Source organism: Kogia breviceps, chromosome 8, assembly GCF_026419965.1.
Source record: "Kogia breviceps isolate mKogBre1 chromosome 8, mKogBre1 haplotype 1, whole genome shotgun sequence".
NCBI lineage: Eukaryota > Metazoa > Chordata > Mammalia > Artiodactyla > Physeteridae > Kogia > Kogia breviceps.
In genome coordinates, this window is record NC_081317.1 from 115975496 (window position 1) to 116001714 (window position 26219).

General features: G+C 40.8%; 1 protein-coding gene and 1 long non-coding RNA gene across 2 annotated transcripts in view; one reads left to right on the forward strand and one right to left on the reverse strand.

Annotated features, from left to right (window-relative positions):
* The window catches only part of LOC136794630 (uncharacterized), a 282171-nt gene that overhangs the window by 250555 nt on the left and 5397 nt on the right, over positions 1-26219 (reverse strand). The window lies entirely within an intron of this gene.
* The window catches only part of LOC131761128 (kynurenine/alpha-aminoadipate aminotransferase, mitochondrial-like), a 30512-nt gene continuing 4750 nt past the window's right edge, over positions 458-26219 (forward strand). Inside the window, exons 1-11 of the mRNA XM_059071533.2 lie at positions 458-762; positions 1330-1498; positions 2683-2815; positions 6107-6181; positions 11371-11580; positions 12152-12217; positions 13580-13662; positions 14086-14182; positions 15386-15447; positions 15714-15778; positions 17077-17183. Coding sequence (XP_058927516.1) covers positions 696-762; positions 1330-1498; positions 2683-2815; positions 6107-6181; positions 11371-11580; positions 12152-12217; positions 13580-13662; positions 14086-14182; positions 15386-15447; positions 15714-15778; positions 17077-17183 — 1134 coding nt within the window. The 5' untranslated portion in view covers positions 458-695. The remainder of the gene's footprint in view (positions 763-1329; positions 1499-2682; positions 2816-6106; positions 6182-11370; positions 11581-12151; positions 12218-13579; positions 13663-14085; positions 14183-15385; positions 15448-15713; positions 15779-17076; positions 17184-26219) is intronic.

A 26219-nucleotide genomic window follows, 5' to 3' on the forward strand; every position in this document is an offset into this window, starting at 1 on the left:
CATAATCTGCCTTAAAAGTTTCCAGTTTCTCTAGCAAAAAGCATTAGGAAACGGAGTCCTTAGTTTTGCTAAGAACGTTGTTACTAGTCATAACAATAGCTAACAGTTACTGAAGGCTTTTGTCAGATCAGGTCACCGTGCTGAGGAATGTCTGAGATTCACTGATTTCATCGTGCCCACAGCCTGTGCAAAACACCCAGTGGTAAATCATTAAATGCGGCCTCCCGCACTGCCTGCGCCAACGAAGAGAGCAGGCTGCAGGCGCGTGGTCAGGTCCGCAGCTGGACAGGCGGTCACGGGCGGGACCGGCTAGAGGCACCCGAGGGCGCGGGCGGGTCTGCAGGCGCGGCCCGGGGCGGGGGCGGGATGGAGGGGCGTGGTGGGGCGGGGCCGGGTGGAGGGGCGCGGAAGGGGGCGGTACCAAAGGGAGTGGGGCGGGAGGGGCACGCATCCTAACGTGCCCGTGGACTTTGCCAGTCCTCCTGCTACGCGCCAGGTCGGGTCCCGGCCGGGCTCTCGCGCAGCCACCAGCCGGGCCTTCGGCGGCCTCTCCTGGCTCCGCGCGCCACACCGGACGCGGGGCACAGCAGGGGTGGCCTTTCCAGGGCAGGGATTAGGGGGCACGATTGACGCGGACCCGTGGTTTCCCCGGGCTTCAAGCTCCTGAGGCGGGGCTTGCCGCTTGGAATCCGAGAATGAATTACGCACGGTTCATCACGGCTAGGAGCGCGGCCAGGAAGCCTTCGGCCCTCCGAGTCATGGGTGAGTCCGGGCCCTGCTCTCCCACTGGAGGGGCCGGTCCCCGCAGAGCTGCTCGGGGCGGCCTGAGCCCGGCTCTGCCCGGACCTGGCACAGAAGCCGCGCTGGAACGGGCACGAGGGCGGGCCATCAGCGGTAGAGAGAGGGCAGGCCGCTGTGGACACGTCCTGCGTAGGCTCCAGAGGGCTCTTCCGGGCACAGGAATCGGGGTTCGGCGCAGCGTGCGGGCGCGTGCGGAGCGGGGGGGGGGGGTTCGCGGGAGAGACGGGGGTGCGCGCGGAGCCGGGCCGGGCCGGGCCGAGGGGAAGACCGTTTTCTGTTACTGTGGCCCCTGGCTTCTGTGCCTGATCTCTCTGCCTTCCTCGATGCACGTGTCTATTCCTGAGTCCCTCCACCGGTGAGGTCGGCCCACAAAAAAAGGCATCTTCTAAGTTTCTTTCGGACTAGCCTTCTATCACTAGAAATCGTTACACTTGAAAGTTTTACTGACTTTCATGCGACATGCTGAACCGTCTCTGCTGAGGACAGTCTTCACTGAAAGTGGTTCTTCTCCTTCCTTATTTGCTGTAGCTGAGATACTGGGCAAGTCATCGAAGTCTGTCCTCTCCCTGGCGTCTGGAGCACCAAACCCCAACATGTTCCCTTTCAAGACTGCGGTTATCACCACAGACAACAAAGAGACCATCCAATTTGATGAAGACATGATGAAGAGAGCACTGCAGTATTCTCAGAGTGCGGGGTACTGATCAGTAGATAATGTGACCTTGTTGGTTCATTTTCACGAGCAATATTCTACAGCCCGCTGATAAAATGACCTGTGTGTTTTTTAACTGGGTATTCAGCAGTGAGGAAGGTTTGGGGGGAAGAGCATTAGAAGAATAATTAATAGCAGCAATGATACTGAATGCTTAAGACCCCTAGTGACTGCTTCTCAACCTTACACGACTAGGAGAGGGAGAGAAGGCTTTCGAAAGTAGCTACCATTTGAGCTGAGACTGGAATAAAAGAGAGAGAGACGATAGCTAGGTGAAGAAGCAGGGTAGGAGAAAGGAGGAAATGGATGACCCAGGAAGCAGCCAGTTTAGGTCCTGGGGAAATTGTTTAATGATTATGTTCCCTTTCTAAACAGGCAGCTATGCATCCACATTGCCCTCTGTTCAGATGTGTTTAATCTCATAAAGGCAACTGGAACACATATTCTAAAGCTCTCCTTAGCTGGTCTTCCAGTGATAAAGGGTAACTTGCAGAGTGTCTAGGAATTATATTTTATTGAAGCCTGTTTGCTCTGTGATTGAAGAATAATGCATGTTGGGTGCATAAGAATTGTATATAATGTATACAGAAGCTTTTCTTTCCATGATGGAAAGAACTTACTGAACCTGCACTTTAGGTATCCTACAGAAAACACCCTAAGGGAAACAAAAAATTAATTACGCAGTGAGTGATCTGATGTAAAAGAAAAAGTACAGGCTTTGGAATGAGAAAGCTGTAGATTCAAATCTCAGCTCTTTTAATCACCAAATGGTTAACTTTATGTGGAGTTTGTTTTTTTTTTTTTGCGGTATGCGGGCCTCTCACCGTTGTGGCCTCTCCCATTGCGGAGCGCAGGCTCCGGACGCGCAGGCTCAGCGGCCACGGCTCACGGGCCCAGCCGCTCCGCGGCACGTGGGATCCTCCCGGACCGGGGCACGAACCCGCGTCCCCCGCATCGGCAGGCGGACTCTCAACCACTGCGCCACCAGGGAAGCCCTGGATTTCTTAATCCCTAAGTCTGTTGCCTTGTCTTTTAAGTAAAGATATTAATATTGGCAAAAAGCATTTGAGGACCTTTAAAGTGCCTGGTATAAAGCCATCATTTAGTTCCTGTCTACTCTTATTATGACTTTCACTGCTGTCAATTTTTGAATGCATTTTATGCTTTAGCCTCCCAGAGCTGTTATCCTGGCTAAAACAGTTACAAGTAAAATTGCATAACCCTCCCACCATCCATTATCCACCCAGCCAAGGACAAATGGACATGTGTGTCACCTGTGGCAGCCAAGAAGGTCTCTGTAAGGTAAGACTGGAAGGAAGGGCGCCCGCGGGAAGCGTCAAATACTACGTTCACCCGTACAGCCGTCTCTCCCTTAGCCACAGGGCGTCATGTTTTGTGGCCTACAAAGTCTTCCTTGTCTTCACCTTGAAGCATAAGTGCAACTTAAAGACATTCACCAACCTGATTTCTCTTTCTTTTTTTCACATCTTTATTGGAGTATAATTGCTTTACAATGGTGTGTTCGTTTCTGCTTTATGACAAAGTGAATCAGTTACACATATACATATGTTCCCATATCTCCTCCCTCTTGCGTCTCCCTCCCTCCCACCCTCCCTATTGCCCCCCTCTAGGTGGTCACAAAGCCCCGAGCTGATCTCCCTGTGCTATGCGGCTGCTTCCCACTAGCTGTCTGTTTTACATTTGGTAGTGTACATATGTCCATGCCACTCTCTCACTTTGTCCCAGCTTACCCTTCCCCCTCCCCATGTCCTCAAGTCCATTCTCTACGTCTGCGTCTTTATTCCTGTCCCGCCCCTAGGTTCTTCATAATCTTTTTTTTTTTGGATTCCATATATATGTGTTAGCATACGGTATTTGTTTTTCTCTTTCTGACTTACTTCACTCTGTAGGACAGACTCTAGGTCCATCCACCTCACTACAAATAACTCAATTTCATTTCTTTTTATGGCTGAGTAATATTCCATTGTATATATGGGCCACATCTTCTTTATCCATTCATCTGTCAATGGACACTTAGGTTGCTTCCATGTCCTGGCTATTGTAAACAGTGCTGCAGTGAACATTGTGGTACATGTTCCTTTTTGAATTACTGTTTTCTCAGTATATATGCCCAGTAGTGGGATTGCTGGGTCATATGGTAGCTCTATTTGTAGTTTTTTAAAGAACCTCCATACTGTTCTCCATAGTGACTGTATCAATTTACATTCCCACCAACAGTGCAAGAGGGTTCCCTTTTCTCCACTCCGTCTCCAGTATTCATTGTTTGTAAATGTTTTGATGGCCATTCTGACTAGTGTGAGGTGATACCTCATTGTAGTTTTGATTTGCATTTCTCTGATGATTAGTGATGTTGAGCATCTCTTCATGTGTTTGTTGGCAATCTGTATGTGTTCTTTGGAGGAATGTCTATTTAGGTCTTCTGCCCATTTTTGGATTGTTTGATTTTTGATATTGAGCTGCATGAGCTGCTTGTATATTTTGGAGATTAATCCTTTGTCAGTTGCTTCATTTGCAACCTGATTTCTCTTAAACAGAGATCCCATCATCATTGACCCAGAGCTCTTGAGTCATTAAGACAAGATTCCCATTCAGGGAGAACTCAACCCCTACCTGCAGCTTAGTGAACGCTGCTTACTTTCATCTGACTCAGAGATTCAGGCTAAATTTCAGTTTTGCTTGTGGCGATAACGTTTCAGTGTATGACCTTTAAATTCTTTGAGGGTGTATCCTGATACTCCTGAGATGAAACGTCATTCCTTTGTGTGTCTGCTAGTGTCGTCTGTGCCGGCTGCCTCTTGTACCCTGACTCCCTCTTGGCTGTGCTTCTCCACATCTACGCATATGTCTGTGTTTGTGGCTGACTTCTCCTCTGGGTTAGTTTCCCTCTCTCTCCCTCTCTCTCTCCCTCCCTCCCTCTCTCTCTCTCTCTCTCTCTCTCTCTCTCTCTCTCTCTCTCTGCCTCTCTCCTGGGTTCCAGGAACTCCATAGAGGTAACCACCACTGGGGGGTCCCCGGATAAAGAGACTGCATATATGGTTCTCAGTTTCATCTATTTTTTTCTTTTCTTTTTCATGAATAATTAGTCCTGGATAAGGAGGCTCTACATTCAGTCCTCACATCTAGATTAAAGTATGACTCTTGTTTATCTCAAACCAGAGTAGCTTTCTTGCTCTTCTTTCTTATGTAAATGTGAAAGTTATAATCTGGCTAGTTTTAATGAATTTCAATTAAATTATTTTTACAGAATAAGGTATTAAAGTAATAAGACTTTATAATTTTCCTCCCCCTTTTTGGACTGAATTAGGAAAAATAAAAGGATTAGCTGCAGTTTGATTTTTTTTCTTGAAGAGCAACATTTGTGATGCTCCAGACTAGTAGGAAAAATAAGTTCTTTTCAGTGAAATTCTTTTCTTAGGAAGGGACATTACGTGCCTTTTTTTTTTTTCAGAAAGATGCACAAGAAAGTTTCTTCTTTATCTGTTGCAACATCAGTCATATCAAAGAGGAAGAGGAGAGCATAGATGGCCAAATGCATCAGTAACTCACTGCCTTACAGCCATGCTTGTTACAGAGGCCTCCTGGGATTCCGGTTTAATATTTCTCTCACTTTGTTCTCCAGGATGGATATTATTTTAGGTGTCCGTATCTCAGATAATCAACAGCCCTCCCTCCTCATTTAGGATATTTGACTTTCTCATGTCCCCTAATTGACATGGGAAATGGATGTGCTGAGGTTTTCATCTGATCCAAGGATAATACACAAGCCACCCAGTGATTTGTTTGGTCCTAGGAGGTCCTGTAAATCCTGAATCAATTAGAAACTTCTCAGAGGATGACACTGTCATAAAATGCCAAAATTTCATAAGGAAAAGTAAATGGAATATCCTAGACCAAATCAGGAAACAAAAGTCAAATCTTCTGTCCCAATGTATCATGGCCATGCTGTTTTTCAAGAGCTCTAGGTTGTTAAAATAATAGGGAGGAGAGGCTTGACCTGGGGAGTGTGAAATATCACAGGGCAGGAAAGAATGATTCTGTGACTCGTACAAGATTTAGTCAGAATGGTGGACTGGTATCTCCATGAGGGTAAAAACCGTGCCTCTATGCTCATCACTTTATCTCCATCCTTTACACAGTCCTGGCTTATAGCAAATAGTTTAAAATTTTTCAGAAAAGGAATAAAAGGAATAAATAAATTTTAGGAGCCAAAGCAGTTATCTGGGTTTTTTTTTTTTTTTTCCAACCTAGAACGGAGGTTTGCAAACTATGGCTTGAGAGCCAAACCAGCCCTTGTCTGATTCTGTAAATAGAGTTTTATTGGAACTCAGCCACACCATCGGCTGACGTATTGTCTACAGCTTTCTCACCATAGAGGCAGAGATGTGTAGTTGCAATGGAGACACCAGGGCTCACAAAATACGTCCCATCTGGCATTTACAGAAAACTTGCCAACTCCTTCTCTAGAATCCTAGTGAGCCCAAACCAAAAAAAAAAAAAGGGGAGCGGGGTGGCGGGGTGTTTTCTAAGACTGGAAACCAAACTAACCAAGCTAACCTATGCTTCTTTTGTCAGGTATTTGAAATGATCGTTAATCCTGGAGATAATATCCTCATAAATGAACCTATTTATTCAGGAACAATTCATGCTGTGAGTACACATTTCTACAAAAGGCAACTCCCTTTCTGATAACAAATAAGAAACCACTGCACCTTGAGAATTATCTGTCCACTGAAACATAAAATAGCATCTTTCTTCTTAAACAGGAGAATCATTAATGTATGCAAAATATGTGAAATGTACCCTCTGCTTTATACGTTTCTTCTTACAAAGTCTAAATGTAGAGGTGCTAAAATTGGGTTGCGCAAAATCATGTCCAGATTTCTTAATATTCCACCTGAAATGTGACTTAATTTACAGACATTTGTTCACGACCATCTATATTACCACATGCCTAAGGATGATCATACGTCAATGCAGAATAACTGTATAGTAACATGGGATGATTAGGACTTTCCTCTCCAGTGTTTTTGTTTGGTTTTTTGAAGTACGAGGGCCTCTCACTGTCGTGGCCTCTCCCGTTGTGGAGCACAGGCTCCGGACGCGCAGGCGCAGCGGCCACGGCCCAGCCGCTCCGCGGCACGTGGGATCCTCCCGGACCGGCGCACAAACCCGCGTCCCCCGCATCAGCAGGCGGACTCGCAACCACCGCGCCACCAGGGAAGCCCTCCTCTCCAGTGTTAATTAATGGGACTCTAATATCCAGAACGAGGAACCGGATCACCTGCTCTGCTGTGCCCTGCTCAGAAGACACCACTGTCGGGGATGCCATACTTTCGGGTCGATGTGAATACAGACTAGAGCGCAGTCGGGGAAAAGCGCCCAGAGTGAACAAAGAAACGTAAATAATCCCATAGGTTGAACTGTGCTCTTTTCTGAAGAAAGAGAAGACTCCACGGGGGCATGGGAGTTGTCCTCAAGTACATTAAAGCCAGCCATGTGACGGAGGAGTTAGATTTCTCTGTGCATGTCCTCAGGTTCATAGAGCTGGAACCCAAGGGTGGAAACTACAGGGAAACAGTTTCAACTCAAGGTAACAACTGTCTAACCATCAGCCTTACCTGCTCTCTGAGGAGTAAAGCACTGCCCATCACTGCAGGGGCTCAGAGTAACTCTCAATGGCCACCTGACATGAATGCTAGCAAAGCAATTCTAGCTTAGAGTAGGGGATTTAATGAGATGACCCTTATGCTCTACTGAATCTAACTTCATGGATTATATATTTTTTTAATTTAATATTATCTTTGTGAAAAATGAATATATATAGATAGCAGTTAGCTAGTCTTGATGAAAGGCATATTTCCTCAACACTCCCAAGTCGGGGTAAAAATATATTATAAAAATTGCTTTTCTAATGAACAATCTGAAAAGGAAATTAAGAAAATTCCATTTGTAATAGCATCCAAAAGAATAAAATATCTGGGAATAAATCTAACAAAATGGGTGAAAGACTTTCACATTAAAAACTAAAAAACATTGCTGAAAGAAATTAAAGAAGATGCCAATAAACTGAAAGGCATCACCTTCTCCTGGGATGGAAGACTTAATACTGTTCAGGTGTCAATACTACCACAGCAATTTACAGATTCCATGAAATCCCTATCAAAATTCCAATGGCCTTTTTTGCAGAAATAGAAAAGCCAATCCTCAAATTCATTTGGGATTGGAAAGGGTCCAAATAGGCAAACCAATCTTGAAAAAGTGCAAAGTTAGAAGATTCTCAGTTCCCAATTTCAAAACCAACTGCCTTAATCTGCAGTAATCAAAACCGGCTGGTACTGGCATTAAGGATAGATACATATCCCAATGGAATAGAATTGACAGTTCAGAAGTAAACCATACAGCTGTGACCAACTGATTTTGACAAGGGTACCAAAACCATTCAACAGGAAAAAAAAAAAAAGTCTCTTCAACAAGTTGTGCTGGGATAACTGTATTTCCATGTGCAAAAGAAAGAAATTGGACGCTCACCTCATGCCATATAAAAATTTAACTCAAAATGGATCAAACATTTAAATATAAGAGCTAAAACTATAAACTCTTAGAAGAAAACATAAGGGCAAATCTTCTTGACCTTGGATTTGGCACTATTCTTAGATATAACAACAAAAATACAAGCAACAACAAAAATATAGATAAATTGGACTTCATCAAAAATTAAAATCTTTTGAGCATCAAAGGACATTATGAAGAAAGTGAAAAAACAGCCTACCGAGTGGGAGAAAATACATGCAAATCATATATATGGTAAAGGTTCTATATCCAGAGTATATAAAGACTTCCTACAACTAAAAAAAAAAAGACAAAGAAATTAATTTAAAAATAGACAAAGGACTTGAATAGACATTTCTCCAAAGAAGATATATAAATGGCCAATAAGGACATGAAAAGATGCTCAACATCACTAGTCATTAGAGAAATGAAAGTCAAAACCATAGTGAGATACTACTTCACACCTACTAGGATGGCTATTATTTTTTTAATGGAATATAGCAAGTAATGGTGAATATGTAGAGAAATTGGAACCGCAGTACATTGCTGCTGGAAATGTAAAATGGTGCAGCCCCTGTGGAAAACAGTTTATCAGTGCCTGAAAAAATTAAACATAGAATTACCATGGACACACAAATTCCACTCCTAGTATGTACCCAAAAAGACTTGAAAACTGGGGCTCAAACAGAAACATGAACGTTCATAGCAGCATTATTCACAATAGCCAAAACATGGAGCAACCCAAGTGTACATCAATGCATGAATAAAATGTGGTCCATCCACACAATGGAATATTATTCAGCCAGAAAAAGGAAGTTCTGATACCTGCTACAACATGGATAAACCTTGAAAGCACTATGCCAAGTGAAAGAAGCCAGACCCAAAAGGACACATACTGTATGATTCCACTTGTACAAAATATCTGAAATAGGCAAACTCAGAGAGACAGAAAGTTGCTTAGTGGTTACCAGGGGCTGAGGGAGGGGGAAGTGGGGAGTTATTGCTTAATGATACAGAGGGTCTGTTTGGTGTGATGAAAAGATTTTGGGAATTAATAGTGATGATGGATGCATACATTGTGAATGTAATTAATGCCACTGAGTCGCACATTTTAAAATGGCAAATTTTTGTTATTTACATATTTTGCCATAATTTTAAAAACTAAAATAATTACCTTTTCTTAGTGATGATACTAATTGTAAATTATTTTCCTAAACTCCTAAGTCATAAGATTACACAATGCCTATAAATATTAAATTTTTGTCTATGTAAACAGCACACATGCACACATGTTTTCACATACCCAGAGACCAATGCCAGGCTGTGAGGGAATATGCTGACAGTCCATGTGTGTTTATCTCATGGTCCAATATTGACTTCTTTTATTCATGTTTATTTGATTTCTAAGTCTAAGACCTTTTAAATATACCATAAGTGGGGTCTGGATTATTCTCAGTGCATAATTCTACATTTGACTGCTAACAAAAGTGTTTGCTTATCCTTTGAAAATATTTTTTCTGAGAACCTCACTCAGTTATTGCTATTTTTAAAAATTTTTTATTGAATATATTGTACTTGATTTACAATGTTGTGTTAGTTTCAGATGTACACCAAAGTGATTCAGTTATACATATATATGTATAACTTTCAGATTGTTTTCCATTATAGGTTATTACAAGATATTGAGTAGAGTTCCCTGTGCTACACAATAGGTTCTTGTTGGTTATCTATTTTATATATAGTAGTGTATATATGTTAATCCCTAACTCCTAATTTATCCCTCCACTACTCTTTCCCTTTGTAGCCAGAAGTTTGTTTTCCATGTCTGTGTGTGTCTATTTGTTTTGTAAATAGGTTCATTTGTATCATTTTATTAGATTCCATATATAGGCAATATTATGATATTTGTATTTCTCCATCTGACTTACTTCACTTACTATGATAATCTCTAGATCCATCCATGTTGCAGAAAATGGCATTATTTCAATCTTTTTAAGGCTGAGTAATATGCCATTGTGTATATGTGTGTGTGTGTATATATATATGTATGTACATACATACATATACATACCACATCTTTATCCATTCACCTGTCAATGGACACTTAGGTTGCTTCCATGTCCTGGCTATTGTAAATAATGCTGCAATGAACATTGGGGTGCATGTGTCTTTTAGAAGTATGGTTTTCTTCAGATATATGACCAGGAAGGGGATTGCTGGATCATAAGGTAATTCTGTTTTTAGTTTTTTAAGGAACCTCCATACTGTTCTCCATAGTGGCTGCACCAATTTACATTCCCACCAACAGGGTAGGAGAGTCCCCTTTTCTCCACACCCTCTCCAGCATTTATTATTTGTAGAATTTTTGATGATGTCCATTCTGACTGGTGTGAGGTGGTACATCATTGCAGTTTTGATTTGCATTTCTCTAATAATTAGTAACATTGAGCATCTTTTCATGTGCTTGTTGGCCATCCACATGTCTTCTTTGGAGAAATGTCTATTTAGATCTTCTGCCCAATTTTAGACTAGGTTGTTTGTGTTTTTGATATTGAGCTGTATGAGCTGTCTATATATTTTGGAAATTAATCCCCTGTCAGTTCCATTGTTTGCAAATAGCTTCTCCCACTCTGTAGGTTGTCTTTCCATTCATTGATGATTTCCTTTGCTTGTTACTTATTAAGATTTTTTTCTTTATGTTCCTCCACAAACATAAAACATAAAGACACAAAACGTTCATAAAACAATGTCTATAAGCAAGGCCACTACTTGTGACTTCAGCCTTTGCAATCAGTACAGTATAGTATCCACATGCCTTGGTGAACCACTGCCCTGATGCTCCTTGGTGCCCCAGCACCACCCTGGCTCCCCTGGTCCCTCTCCTAAGACCAACCTGAACACACCATAGCACAGAGCCAATGCTGGCATGGTAGGGGGCCTCCAGGACCCCATTCCAACCTGCTCTGTATCTGATGTGCCCATGCTACACTACTTGTCCAATATTTTGAAGATCACCTCTGCTTATAACTATTTTATGTATTAGCACCATAGATGCTTTATAAGATTAATTTACTTTGTCAAAAAACATTCCTTAATAAACACCTATTGTATGAACCAGTTCTAACCATAATTATAAAGATAATGAATGCACTGTGGGCATAGAGCTGAGTGCAGGTTTGTGTTTAAGGGTATAAATGGTAACATTCTCCTTAGTGTAAGAACCGGTGACACTGATATTTTGTATCAGGTATGAGTCTTGAGCTTTTTTTCTCTTTGTTACTGGACAGCTGCAACCCCTGGGCTGCAACATGATTAATGTTTCCAGTGATGAGCACGGGATTATTCCAGACTCCCTCAGAGAAATACTTTCCAAATGGAAACCAGAAGACTCAAAGAACCCCGAGAAAAACACCCCCAAATTTCTTTATACTGTCCCAAATGGCAACAACCCCGCCGGGAACTCATTAACAACTAACCGCAAAAAGGAAATTTATGAGGTATTTTCAAAGAATGTGCTATGTGGCTGTGTTCTTGTTGCGTTCTGACCCTATAGAAGAGTGCTCTGCAACTTCCTTCACATTACCCCTTGCTCTCAAGGAAGATGATTTTTAATAAAAGGAAGTCATCTGTGCCAGGGTCGCCATGAATTTAAATTCAAGAAACTATTACACTCTTGTTGACTATGAGATTTTTTCTTTCCCTTTAACTGATATTTTCATTGAAAGAAATGTTATTCTTGGTGTGATGTTAAACTCTATGAGGTTATTTAATAATTGGCCCCAAGTTTGATTTTCATTATTTTATGTTTGTATTTTCAACCTGTCCCTTCGCTTTCCTACTTCTTGTCATTTCAGGTTACAAAGAAATTCCTTTAAAATAGAAGGCAGGCTCCTTCTGTAAAGTCTCCTCTAGGTAGCTGAACATGATGCCTACGATTTTCACTATAAACACTATTCTAAAATCACATATTAAGCTACACAGAAACGAGTACAAAGAACTGCGATTCCAAGTGATTTTCATCTTCGAGCGCTCTGAAGAAATAAATATGCTCCTTTAACCTTTTTTTAGCTCGCAAGAAAATACGACTTCCTCATCATAGAAGACGATCCTTACTATTTTATGCAGTTCAACAAGGTAAGTACAGTGTCCGCTCAGCCCACAACCAGTAGGTAAGTGGCTGTAGGTTACTGTGCTGATGCGAGTTTAGCCGGGCTGCTGAGGATTTTCATCTCTGCTATTCCTGCTCTTTCCAGAAATTCCTTACCTTTAGAACAGTGGCTGGCTCTCTGTGCCAGGCACGTGGAGGGTCGAGTGGGTCAAGGGTGAGGGTCGTCTGGACTCCAGATCCGGGTCGTGGCTCCTTAGACATCGTGCCAGGGTTATGGAGTGGGTGTCTCCTCGGGTGTCAAGCTCAGTCTCTCGGGGGTGGCTGACGCCCAGGCGGAAGGAGAGGGAGGGCCGCGCTCAGTCAGGGAGGGGGAGGGGAGCAGAGGAGGGGCGCTCCTAGCATCCTGCTGCCTGCTTGCCGTCCCTGTCGCTTAGGCTCGGGGACTTTGCTGCAGAATCATGGGCTTTTAGATCCTTTCCCGCTGTATATGTACCCCACGAGCATGGTTTCCTAGGAGACAGCAGGAGTGGTACGGACCCCTAATGCCCAATTCCTCAAAATCCAACACGGTGTTTGCTCTCAGGGCTGCACAGAACAGACACGTGCACTCGGTCCCCACTTTATACCTACGGAGAAGAAACACAACCCTTGGCTTTCTATCTAGTTTGCCTGAATACCACGGCCGCCCGCCACCCCCCTTCAACAGGACCGTGGCCCCCTTTCTTGCTGGCGCTGACTCTGGAAGTAAACACGGAAGTTTCCGCATCGCATCCTGACCTCGCCGCTCATCTTCACTTGCACCTTCTCTGGGTTTCTAGTGGGTCTAAGCGTCAGCATTCTCCTCCCAAACAGCCCTGAGTGCTGATGGCCCTCTGCGTTTTGGTCTCTTCCAAACTAGTTTTTCTTGAATCCTTCCTCGAAATCTGTTCATCCTGGACCTCAAGCCTCGGGACAAGGAGGTCCTGCGTGAGGTTTCTCTAACCCCGCGGCAGTGGCATCGTGAGCAAGTGAGAGGACGTGTGTGCGTGCGTGTGTGCGTGTGTGTGTGTGCGTGTGCGTGCGTGTGCGTGCGTGTGTGCGTGCGTGTGCGTGTGTGTGTGCGCGTGCGTGTGCGTGCGCGCGCGTGTGCGTGCGTGTGTGCGCGCGTGTGTGTGTGCGTGTGTGTGTGTGTGTGTTTGACAGAAACGCCGTGAAGATCGGCAGGTACGACTAGAAGAGCACGCGTCTCTGCTTCTCACTCCATTTCGAAGGGCTGAGATGAAGACGAGAAAAAGGATGTTTGTCCTGCTCTTCTCCAAATCCGTTCCTCCCCACTCTCTGCACACAGTAGGCATACGGCCTCTGTTGACAGACTTCCCAAACCAACAGTGTTTTTCTTCCATTGCAAGCCCTGGGCACCGACCTTCCTCTCCATGGACGTCGACGGGCGTGTCATCCGAGCTGACTCTTTTTCCAAAGTCCTGTCCTCTGGGTAAGGCCCTGGCTGTGCCTTCAGGCTGCATCTACAGGTGACAGAGGCAGCGCCTCAGCATCTTCTAGTGCAAACAGTTCTTCTCATTGAACGTGCTTGTGTCCCCATCTGACTGACCGTTAATACCAGGCTCTTCTCCCAGTCTGTCCCCTGTGGTCAAAGATACTTGGCCACTAAGCTATAGCTTAATGGGGACTGGTCAGGTGTTTGGTTACATTTACGAAAAGAGCACATTTAGAAATACAGGGTCTATTTTAAGTGTACAGTGAAGTTTAAATGTGTATTTTAAATGAGTAGTTTTATTATGTGTTAACGGTCTAAGTGTGTTTGTCTCCAGGTCACAAAATTCTTCCCCATGAAATCACTAACATGGTATTACTTGTTAATGCAGGGTTGGTACTGTGCTTTTCTCTCTTTGTGCAGGTTGCGAATAGGGTTTTTAACTGGCCCAAAGCCCTTGATCGAGAGAATTGTTTTACACACAGAAGTTTCAACAATGCACCCCAGCACTTTCTCCCAGGTAGGAATTTTTTGAATCAGATCGTAAAATAAAATAGATGTTGGCAAATATGACTCCGTGTAGGTGGCAGCAAGAGAAATCACTGATTGCAACTCTAGTTCCGCATGGACTCAATTAGGAGACCACGCACAGCAGATGTTTGCTCTACAAGGCAAAAGTGATTTGAACGGACCTGGTGCTGTTTCACAGTGTAGATCAAGCTCCTTGAGCGTGAGAGATCTTGTTCATCTGAGTCCTGGCATCTAGCCCAGGATCCCATAAAAACTGTGTTGGACTCAATAGGGCGGAAGAGGTTTGGTGAAGTAACGCACTGTTAGCTTCGTTGTCCTGGAATCTGAGCGCAAGGGTTCAAACCTGTGTGGTGGCCTGATGTCTGCCTTCACTGCCCATGTGCTAACCTCCCTACAGACACCAGCTGGAATGTATTTTAGCTAAAATACAGTTTTTTGGAGAATGTATAAATTTCTTTACGAGCTTTGAGAAATTATTGGACCCATCCCCAAGGCAACCTTGAGAATCAGACCTTAAGGACAGAACTGCTACCTAAGAACGCCAAAGGGGTAGTTTATGTAGAATGGACATTTCTTTGACATTATACATTCCACAAAGTGCAGATATCCCATGTTTTATCAAGTTGGGGGCTTTCTCTATATTTTCTGTATCTGTTATCAACCAAACTTCACTATCCATTTAGAACTTTCATTCTGGATACAAAAATCTCTAAATATATTATATAACTTCATATATAGGACTGTATGTGTTTTATATTTAGAGAGACCATCTAGGGTGACAGTTAGTGGGTGGATCTGGGCCTGGACGGTCTGACCTAAGTCCAGGCTCTGTGATGAGCAGTGACTGCAGGAAAGTTAATTTCACCTTGTGCCTCATTTTCTTTATCAGTAGAATGGAAATAATGACCTGCCTAATAAGGGTATTACAAAGATCAACTTAGCTGAAATATATTCATGTGGTACAGCAGTTTCCAGCACACAGCAAGGACCGTATAAATGTTTGTTATTTTTACTATTATCGTTGTCATTGATATTAATCAACGTTGTTATAAGTCGCTGACCCTATAAGGCTTCGTACAGGTTGTTGCATCTTCCTAGGGTCGTTCGCACATAATCAAGAGTGATTTGCTGTCATGTTTGGCAAAAAACACATTTTAGACGATGAACCTTATAACTGTATCATCCCTTTTAGCTCCTGGTATCACAGCTTCTGTACCAATGGGGAGAAGAGGGCTTCCTGGCTCATGTAGAGAGGTACTGTATTTTAGGTTCCATACTTCACATAGAAATGGACTTCACTATTAATTTTCATTTTTGAATTATTCCAAAATAATGGAAAGACCACAATGGTAAAAATGTTTACCATCAGACAGGTCAAATAAATATGCTCTGTTCCCTCATCAAGGATTCAACGTTTTCATCAAGATAGAAAATAGATTCTTAGAGACTGGACTTCAGAGCCTTTTAATTTCTGCAATCAATGTACTAAACCCATCCTTTTCATTTTTTTCTTCTTCTAGGGTTACTGATTTCTATAGGAAGCAGAGGGATGCATTATTGGCAGCTGCAGACAAGTGGTTAAGTGGTGAGTGGAACTTACATCCTGTCCTGGTGAACAGTAGCCCTTATATGAGTGAGTGATACACACCACAGAGTATTGTTAATAGCCCTGGGGAAGGAAACAGGGTCCAGGAGTATTCTTGTCAAGAAAATGTTACCCTATGAATGATCTCAGAAGTAACAGCACAAACCCTGGCACAATTCTACGCATTTCTACCATACCTGACTGCTGCAAAGTAACTGTGCTTTGAAGAAAAAAGACCAATTAGTCTATCAATCAACCAGCAATAACCTACTTAAAAGTTAAATGACATCTGTACTCAAAAGGTTTTCAAAATTTTGCTCCAGATAGAAGAGGAATTGTGAAATCAACAACATCCTCCTTTTCTGACTCTAGAGAGACAAAATAGTACAATCTAAGGCAGGTTTCTCATTACAGACAATTTGCCTTTTAAACATTAACCTCATTTATCTAATATTTCCTATTGCTAATTTGATTTCAGAATGCTTTAGATTTTATTTTCTATTAAGGAAGAAAGTAAAATGAATTACCCGGCTTTAATTACACCACTAAAAATGCCTTTGGCGAGAATAATAGTAAATACAAAGTAGTCACTTCTTATTTCCCTCATATCTTGTTCCCTATGTAGTCCTGGTAAAAATATCTTATCTTTTTGATAAGAGTACTATTCTACCACTTCCTATAGTGAAGTTGAAAAAAAAGGCTTTAATCAACATCAAGTTTTTTTTTTTTAAGGGTAATAATCAAAGTCAAAATAATTATTCTTCCTTCTTGGTTTCTCTATCCTTATATTCAATGAAGCATAAAGGCTACAAATGACCAGAATTTCTTAATTTTATGTACTCCTTTCATAATTAATTACATTCTGATAAAAACTTCAATTCATTAGACTTATGAACAGTTACATAAATTATAGGATCTATTGAAACACTAGAAGGCTCTTGAAAGAGCTGAGGAATCCGCTCCTCAAACTGAAAGAGCCGTGTTTGGCTTAGGGGCAGTTCTAAGAAAGGGAGGTGGGCATGGCACTGGATTTCCCGCACTGCCCTGAGACCCACTAAAATGATAAATAAACACACGAGTCGCCTCTCCCCCTTTCAAACCCTCCCCTTACTTTTTAAAATAAAACTCAGAGCATCAATTTTCAAGATTCATAAAACTATATTTTAAAAAATGCTATCCTTGAAGGAACTTTTTTGGAAATACTAGTTTACAGTTACTGTAATTTGTCATTTCAGCGATATAGCTGACATCGTCAAAAATGGTCTCGGGAAATATTTCTTCTTTTCTTTTGTTTGTAGGTTTGGCAGAATGGCATGTTCCTACTGCTGGAATGTTTTTATGGGTTAAAATTAAAGGCCTTCATGATGTAAGAAAACTGATTGAAGAGAAAGCCTTTAAGAAAGAGGTAAAACAGGAAGAAAAGCTATAGTTTTTCTTTAACGTAATATCTTAATAAAATGGCGAGAGATATCTATCGTTGCCCACCAACCCAAGGCATAATGTTTGTCTATCAGATACATTATCCCCTTACTAAGAACATAATAGATTTTGGGTTACAGAATTAGTCTCCTGGTCTAAACTAGGGGAAATAATCACTCAGCTCAGCTACTGATTAGCTTAGTGGCTAAGAGCACACTCTCTGGAGCCACATCCTTGGGTGTGAATACCAGCTCCAGCCCTGCCCTGATATGTGGCATTGGGTAAAATGCAGATAATAAGAACCTCTCCCTCTTAGGGTTGCTATGATGATGAAAGCAATAAATATGGATAAAGTACTTAAGCTAATACCTGGCACATAGTAAATGCTGGATAAGTATTAGCCGGTAATATTTTTTATTTTTAAAAAATTTTTATTGGAGTATAGTTGATTTACAATGTTGTGTTAGTTTCAGGTGTACAGCAAAGTGAATCAGTTATATCTCCACTCTTTTTTAGATTCTTTGCCCATATAGGTCATTACAGAGTATTGAGTAGAGTTCCCTGTGCTACACAGTAGGGCCTTATTAGTTATCTGTTTTATATATAGTAGCTGTATATGTCAATCCCAAACTCCCAATTTAACCCTCCTCCCCTTACCCACTGGTAACCATAAGCCATTAGTATTAAAATAAAAGGATTTTTTTCCTGATTATGAAAGTAAAGCATACTCATGGTAACATTATTCTTCATTAAAGCATAATGAAATTTTTTTTAATAGCCCATAATTTTACCACCCAGATTTTATGACCATTTGTGAAATATTTTCTTGCACAGCTTGTATATATCTAGTAGTTTGCCTATGAAATTATTTTTTATGAAAGTATAATGCTTTATAATATTACATTTGTTTCAGTTGTACAATATAGTGATTCAATATTTTTAACAATTAGACTCCACTTAAAATTATTATAAAAAATTGGTCAGGGCTTCCCTGGTGGCGCAGTGGTTGGGAGTCCACCTGCCGATGCAGGGGATGCAGGTTTGTGCCCCGGTCCGGGAAGATCCCACATGCCGCGGAGCGGCTGGGCCCGTGAGCCATGGCCGCTGAGCCTGCACGTCCGGAGCCTGTGCTCCACAACGGGAGAGGCCACAACAGTGAGAGGCCCGTGTACCGCAAAAAAAAATTGGTTATATTCCCTGTGCTGTACAATATGTCATTGTATCTTCTTTATTTTATACATAATAGTTTGTACCTCTTAATCCTCTACCCCTATCGTGCCCTTCCCCCTTCCCTCTTCCCACTGGTAAGCACCAGTTTGTCTCTATTATGTGTGAGTCTCTTTCTTTTTGTTGTACTTATTCATTTTATTTTTTTAGATTCTGCTTATAAGTGCATATTTGTCTTTCTCTGACTTATTTCAGTGAGCATAATACCCTCCACGTCCATCCATGTTTTCACAAATGGCATTATTTCATTCATTTTATAACTTTGTGTACTACAACACTATATATATATATATCACATATTCTTTATCCATTCATCTGCTGATGGGCACTTAGGTTGTTTCCATATCTTGGCAATTATAAATAATGCTGAAATGAACACTGGGGTGCATGTATCTTTTTTAATTAGTGTTTTCATTTTCTTTGGACATAGACCCACAAGTGGAATTGCTGGGTCATATGGTAGTTCTATTTTTCATTTTTTGAGGAACCTCCATACTATCTTCCATAATGCTTCACCAATTTACATTCCCACCAACAGTTTACAAGTGTTCCCTTTTCTCTACATCCACACCAGCATTTGTTATTTGTTGTCCATTTGGTGATTGCTATTTTGATAAGTGTGACGTGATATCTCATTGTGGTTTTGATTTGCATTGATGATTAATGGTTAATGATTGGCATTAACCTGATGATTAACGATGTTGAGCATCTTTTCATGTGCTTTGTAGCCATCTGTATGTCTTCTCTGGAAAAATGTACATCCAGGTCTTCTTGTGCCCATTTTTGTTTTAACATCTTTACTGGAGTATAATTGCTTTACAATGGTGTGTTAGTTTCTGCTTTACAACAAAGTGAATCAGTTATACATATACACGTGTTCCCATATCTCTTCCCTCTTGTGTCTCCCACCCTCCCAACCTCCCTATCCCACCCCTCTAGGTGGTCACAAAGCACCTAGCTGATCTCCCTGGGCTATGTGGCTGCTTCTCACTAGCTATCTATCTATCCTACGTTTGGTAGTGTATATATGTCCATGCCACTCTCTCACTTTGTCCCAGCTTACCCTTCCCCCTCCCCATATGCTCAAGTCCATGCTCTAGTAGGTCTGTGTTCTATTCCGGTACTACCCCTAGTCTCTTCATGACATTTTTTTCCTTTGATTCCATATATATATGTTAGCACACGGTATTTGTTTTTCTCCTTCTGACTTACTTCACTCGGTATGACAGACTCCAGGTCCATCCACCTCACTACAAATAACTCAGTTTCATTTCTTTTTATGGATGAGTAATAGTCCATTGTATATATGTGCCACATCTTCTTTATCCAGTTGTCTGTTGATGGACATTTAGGTTGCTTCCATGTCCTGGCTATCGTAAATAGAGCTGCAATGAACATTGTGGTACATGACTCTTTTTCAATTACGGTTTTCTCAGGGTATATGTCCTGTAGTGGGATTGCTGGGTCGTATGGTAGTTCTATTTTTAGTTTTTGAAGGAACCTCCATACTGTTTTCCATAGTGACTGTATCAATTTACATTCCCACCAACAGTGCAGGAGGGTTCCCTTTACTCCACACGCTCTCCAGCATTTATTGTTTCTAGATTTTTTGATGATGGCCATTCTGACCGGTGTGAGATGATATCTCATTGTAGTTCTGATTTGCATTTCTCTAATGATTAATGATGTTGAGCATTCTTTCATGTGTTTGTTGGCCATCTGTATATCTTCTTTGGAGAAATGTCTATTTAGGTCTTCTGCCCATTTTTGGATTGGGTTGTTAGTTTTTTTGTTATTGAGCTGCATGCATTGCTTATAAATTTTGGAGATTAATCCTTTGTCAGTTGCTTCATTTGCAACTATTTCCTCCCATTCTGAGGGTTGTCTTTTGGTCTTGTTTATGGTTTCCTTTGCTGTGCAAAAGCTTTTAAGTTTCATTAGGTCCCATTTGTTTACTTTTGTTTTTATTTCCATTTCTCTAGGAGGTGGGTCAAAAAGGATCTTGCTGTGATTGATGTCATAGAGTGTTCTGCCTATGATTTCCTCTAAGAGTTTGATAGAGTCTGACCTTACATTTAGGTCTTTAACCCATTTTGAGTTTATTTTTGTTTATGGTGTTAGGGCGTGTTCTAATTTCATACCTTTACATGTACCTGTCCAGTTTTCCCAGCACCACTTATTGAAGAGGCTCTCTTTTCTCCACTGTATATTCTTGCCTCCTTTATCAAAGATAAGGTGACCATATGTGTGTGGGTTTATCTCTGGGCTTTCTATCCTATTCCATTGATCTATATTTCTGTTTTTGTGCCAGTACCATACTGTCTTGACTACTGTAGCTTTGTAGTATAGTCCGAAGTAGGGGAGCCTGATTCCTCCAGCTCCATTTTTCGTTCTCAAGATTGCCTTGGCTATTCGGGGTCTTTTGTGTTTCCATACAAATTGTGAAATTTTTTGTTCTAGTTCTGTGAAAAATGCCACTGGTAGTTTGATAGGGATTGCATTGAATCTGTAGATTGCTTTGGGTAGTAGAGTCATTTTCACAATGTTGATTCTTCCAATCCAAGAACATGGTGTATCTCTGCATCTATTTGTATCATCTTTAACTTCCTTCATCAGTGTCTTATAATTTTCTGCATACAGGTCTTTTGCCTCCTTAGGTAGGTTTATTCCTAGATATTTTATTCTTTTTGTTGCAATGGTAAATGGGAGTGTTTTCTTAATTTCACTCTCATATTTTTCATCATTAGTGTATAAGAATGCCAGAGATTTCTGTGCATTAATTTCGTATGCTGATACTTTACCAAATTCATTGATTAGCTCTAGTAGTTTTCTGGTAGCATCTTTAGGATTCTCTATGTATGGTATCACGTCATCTGCAAACAGTGACAGCTTTACTTCTTCTTTTCCAATTTCAATTCCTTTTATTTCTTTTTCTTCTCTGGTTGCTGTGGCTAAAACTTCCAAAACTGTGTTGGATAAGAGTGGTGAGAGTGGGCAACCTTGTCTTCTTCCTGATCTTAGTGGAAATGCTTTCAGTTTTTCACCATTGAGGACGATGTTGGCTGTGGGTTTGTCATATATGGCCTTTATTATGTTGAGGAAAGTTCCCTCTATGCCTACTTTCTGGAGGGTGTTTATCATAAATGGGTGTTGAATTTTGTCAAAAGCTTTCTTTGCATCTATTGACATGATCATATGATTTTTCTCCTTCAGTTTGTTGATATGGTGTATCACGTTGATTAACTTGCGTATATTGAAGAATACTTACATTCCTGGAATAAACCCCACTTGATCATGGTGTATGAATCTTTTAATGTGCTGTTGGATTCTGTCTGCTAGTATTTTCTTGAGGAGTTTTGCATCTATGTTCATCAGTGATATTGGCCTGTAGTTTTCTTTCTTTGTGACGTCTTTGTCTGGTTTTGGTATCAGGGTGATGGTGGCCTCATAGAATGAGTTTGGGAATGTTCCAACCTCTACTATATTTTGGAAGAGTTTGAGAAGGATAGGTGTTAGCTCTTTTCTAAATGTTTGATAGAATTCGCCTGTGAAGCCATCTGGTCCTGGGCTTTTGTTTGTTGGAAGATTTTTAATCACAGTTTCAATTTCAGTGCTTGTGATTGGTCTGTTCATATTTTCTATTTCTTCCTGGTTCAGTCTCAGAAGGTTGTGCATTTCTAAGAATTTGTCCATTTCTTCCAGGTTGTCCATTTTACTGGCAAAGAGTTACTTGTAGTAATCTCTCATGATCCTTCATATTTCTGCAGTCCGTTGTTACTTTTCCTTTTTCATTTCTAATTCTATCGATTTGAGTCTTCTCCCTTTATATCTTGATGAGTCTGGCTAATGGTTTATCAATTTCGTTTATCTTCTCAAAGAACCAGCTTTTAGTTTTATTGATCTTTGCTCGTTTCCTTCGTTTCTTTTTCATTTATTTCTGATCTGATCTTTATGATTTCTTTCCTTCTGCTAAATTTGTGGGGATTTTGTTCTTCTTTCTCTAATTGCTTTATGTGCCAGGTTAGGTTGTTTATTCTAGATGTTTCCTGTTTCTTAAGGTAGGATTGTATTGCTATAAACTTCCCTCTTAGAACTGCTTTTGCTGCATCCCATAGGTTTTGGGTCATCGTGTCTCCATTGTCATTTGTTTTTAGGTATTTTTTTATTTCCTCTTTGATTTCTTCAGTGATCACTTCGTTATTAAGTAGTGTATTGTTTAGCCTCCATGTGTTTGTATTTTTTACAGATCTTTTCCTGTAATTGATATCTAGTCTCATAGCATTGTGGTTGGAAAAGATACTTGATACAATTTCAATTTTCTTAAATATACCAAGGCTAGATTTGTGACCCAAGATATGATCTATCCTTGAGAATGTTCCATGAGCACTTGAGAAGAATGTGTATTCTGTTGTTTTTGGATGGAATGTCCTATAAATATCAATTAAGTCCATCTTGTTTAATGTATCATTTAAAGCTTGTGTTTCCTTATTTATTTTCATTTTGGATGACCTGTCCATTGGTGAAAGCGGGGTATTAAAGTCCCCTACTATGATGTGTTACTGTCGATTTCTCCTTTTATGGCTGTTAGTATTTGCCTTATGTGTTGAGGTGCTCTTATGTTGGGTGCATAAATATTTACAATGGTTATATCTTCTTCTTGGATTGATCCCTTGATCATTATGTAGTGTCCTTCTTTGTCTCTTGTAATAGTCTTTATTTTAAAGTCTGTTTTGTCTGATATGAGAATTGCTACTCCAGCTTTCTTCTGATTTCCATTTGCATGGAATATCTTTTACCATCCCCTCATTTTCAGTCTGTATGTGTCCCTAGGTCTGAAGTGGGTCTCTTGTAGACAGCATATATATGTTGTGCCCATTTTTTAATCAGGTGGTTGGTTTGTTTGATATGGCGGTGCAATTATTTTACATGATTAAAATTACACAGAAAAGTTTATATCCTGCTTTTTTCACTTAAAATTAGCCCGCAATGACTTCTAGGTTTTTTTCTCCTTTTGTACTTAAATCATGTCTACTTAGATTTCATTCAGAGGCACTAATTAAGCTGAGACATCTAAATATGCTTCTGTGTAGCTTTCCAATTTACCAACTCAATCAACTGTTCTCCATTAATTAATTCCTTTATCATGTTTGTCACTCTTTTGTAAACACCAAGATCTGTTTCTAGTATCACTTTTGTCTTGAGGCAGTGAGTACAAAGAACAAATCGTGTTGTTGTTGGCAAACTCCTGTGCTGGAGCATAAGAGACAATCTAGAGGTCAAAGCTGGGAACTGGCTGCCTGGACCCAAGAGCCAATCCACTCCCCTGGGAAAGTCACTCATTCCCTGTAATCATCGTACTTGACCACAGGACTCATGCTTTATGAATTGTTTTAATGTTAATAACAGCACATAGAAAGTGCTTAATAAATACTTAAATGACTTAACTCATATAAGTGCATTTTAGTACAATAAATCAATTTTATTACATTTTCTTTGCTTTGTTATCACTGCCATTATTATTCACAATATTTGATAAGTGGCTATTTGTTTGTATCCCTGAGCCAGGAGATAAGGATACAGGCTTCATATTTTATTATAGTTTTTTCAGTCCCTTTTATTTATTCCATATACCCTTTTGCATGTACCTTCAACTTTTCTAAATAATCTCTAACTTTAACACCACTCTCTTAACCCAGATTTTGGTCACCTTGCAAGATTATTGGCACTCCCTCCTTCTCTACAGAAACTTGCTTCTGGCACATCCCTAAACTATTCCACAATATTGGTAGAAATGACAGTTTTCATTTCATTGTTAATCAGGAAAAAAAAAAACAACTCATCTTTGGCCTTGATATTTTCTCCCCAGAATGCCCCCAAATCATTTCATTCCCAGCTCACCTAACTTCAACAACCAGGGGCCAGATTTACACCATGAAAAAACAAGCAGTTTCTTAAAGTTCTGAATGTCATGATTTTACTAGACAACAATCTCAAAGACTTAACACAACCCAGCTTAGTTCTGACTCATGCACAATTTTCAAAGACGTGGTCTACAGGCTCCTCTGTTCCTGCCGTGAGTCAGAGACCCAGGGTCCTGCCACCTTCTTCCTCTGAGTTTTTCAACATATGGATCCATGATGACCACAGCATTGAGAGGGCATGGTGGGTCACACAGGGAGACGTTCAGGGCCAGGCCAAGAAGTAGCACCACAACTTCCCCTCTCCCAGCTGGGATTCAATCACGCAGCCACAGGCATCTAGAAAGAGTCTGGGGACAGTGTGTTTTCATGCACAGGAAGCAAAGGACACATGCTCTGGGGCAGCGAGCTGTTGGTCACAGAAGTCACCAAGAAGAGCCGGTGTCCCACCTTTTTGACACCATTACCTATCATTTTTATTCCTTCACTCTATGTATTGAGTGTTTCCACCTCTTTGAGTGACCAATTTTCTTTGCACCTCAGGGACACTACATTCTGTATCTTCTCCCTGACAGACTCTTCCCATACTTTTTGCTTGGCCTATGCCTACTTATCTTTCAACTCCTAGCTGAAAGGTGACCCCCAAATTTGATAACTCTAAAAGGGTATTTAACACTGATTGATTTGCAGATGTTGAAAAATCCTTGCATCCCTGGGATAAATCCCACTTGATCATGGTGTATGATCCTTTTGATGTGTTATTGGATTCGGTTTGCATTTTGTTGAGGATTTCTGCATCTATGTTCATTCGTTATATTGGCCTGTAATTTTCTTTTTTTGTGGTGCCTTTTGGTAGTAGGGTGATAGTGGCCTCATAGAACGAGTTTGGAAGTGTTCCTTTCTCTGCAATTTTTTGGAATAGTTTCAGAAGGACAGGTGTTAACTCTTCTCTAAATGTTTGATAGAATTTACCTGTGAAGCCTTCTGGTCCTGCACTTTTGCTTGTTGGGAATTTTTAACTTACTGGTTCAATTTCAGTACTGGTAACTGCTCTGTTCATATTTTCTATTTCTTCCTGCTTCAGGTTTGGGAGGTTGTACCTTCCTCAGAATTTGGCCATTTCTTCTAGGTTGTCCATTTTATTAGTATATACTTGCTTGTAGTAGTCCCTTATGGTCCTTTATATTTCTGTGGTGTTGCTTGTAACTTCTCCTTTTCACTTCTGATTTTATTGAGTTGGGCCCTCTCCCTTTTCTTCTTGATGAGTCTGCCTCAAGGTTTATCAATTTTGTTTATCTTTCCAAAGAACCAGCTTTTAGTTTCATTGATCTTTTCTACTGTCTTCTTAGTCTCTATTTAATTTATCTCTGCTCTGCTCTTTATGATTTCTTTCCTTCTACTAACGATGGGTTTGGTTTTTTCTTCTTTCTCTAGTTGCTTTAGGTGTAAGGTTAGGTTGTTTATTTGGGTTTTTTGTTGTTTCCTGAGGTATGATTGTATTGATATAAACTTCCCTCTTAGAACTGCTTTTGCTGCATCCCATAGGTTTTAGACACTAGTGTTTTCATTTTCATTTATCTCTAAGTATTTCTGATTTTCTCTTTAATTTCTTCAGTGATCCATTGGTTGTTTAGTAGCATATTGTTTAGCCTCCACATGTTTGTGTTTTTTGAGTTTTCTTCTATATCCACAAATCAATCCGTGTGATATACCACATTAACAAACTGAAGAATAAAAACCATATGATCATTTCAGTAGAGGCAAGAAAAGCTTCTGATAAAATGCAACACCCATTTATGATAAAAACTCTCCAGGGCTTCCCTGGTGGCGCAGTGGTTGAGAATCCGCCTGCCGATACAGGGGACACGGGTTCGTGC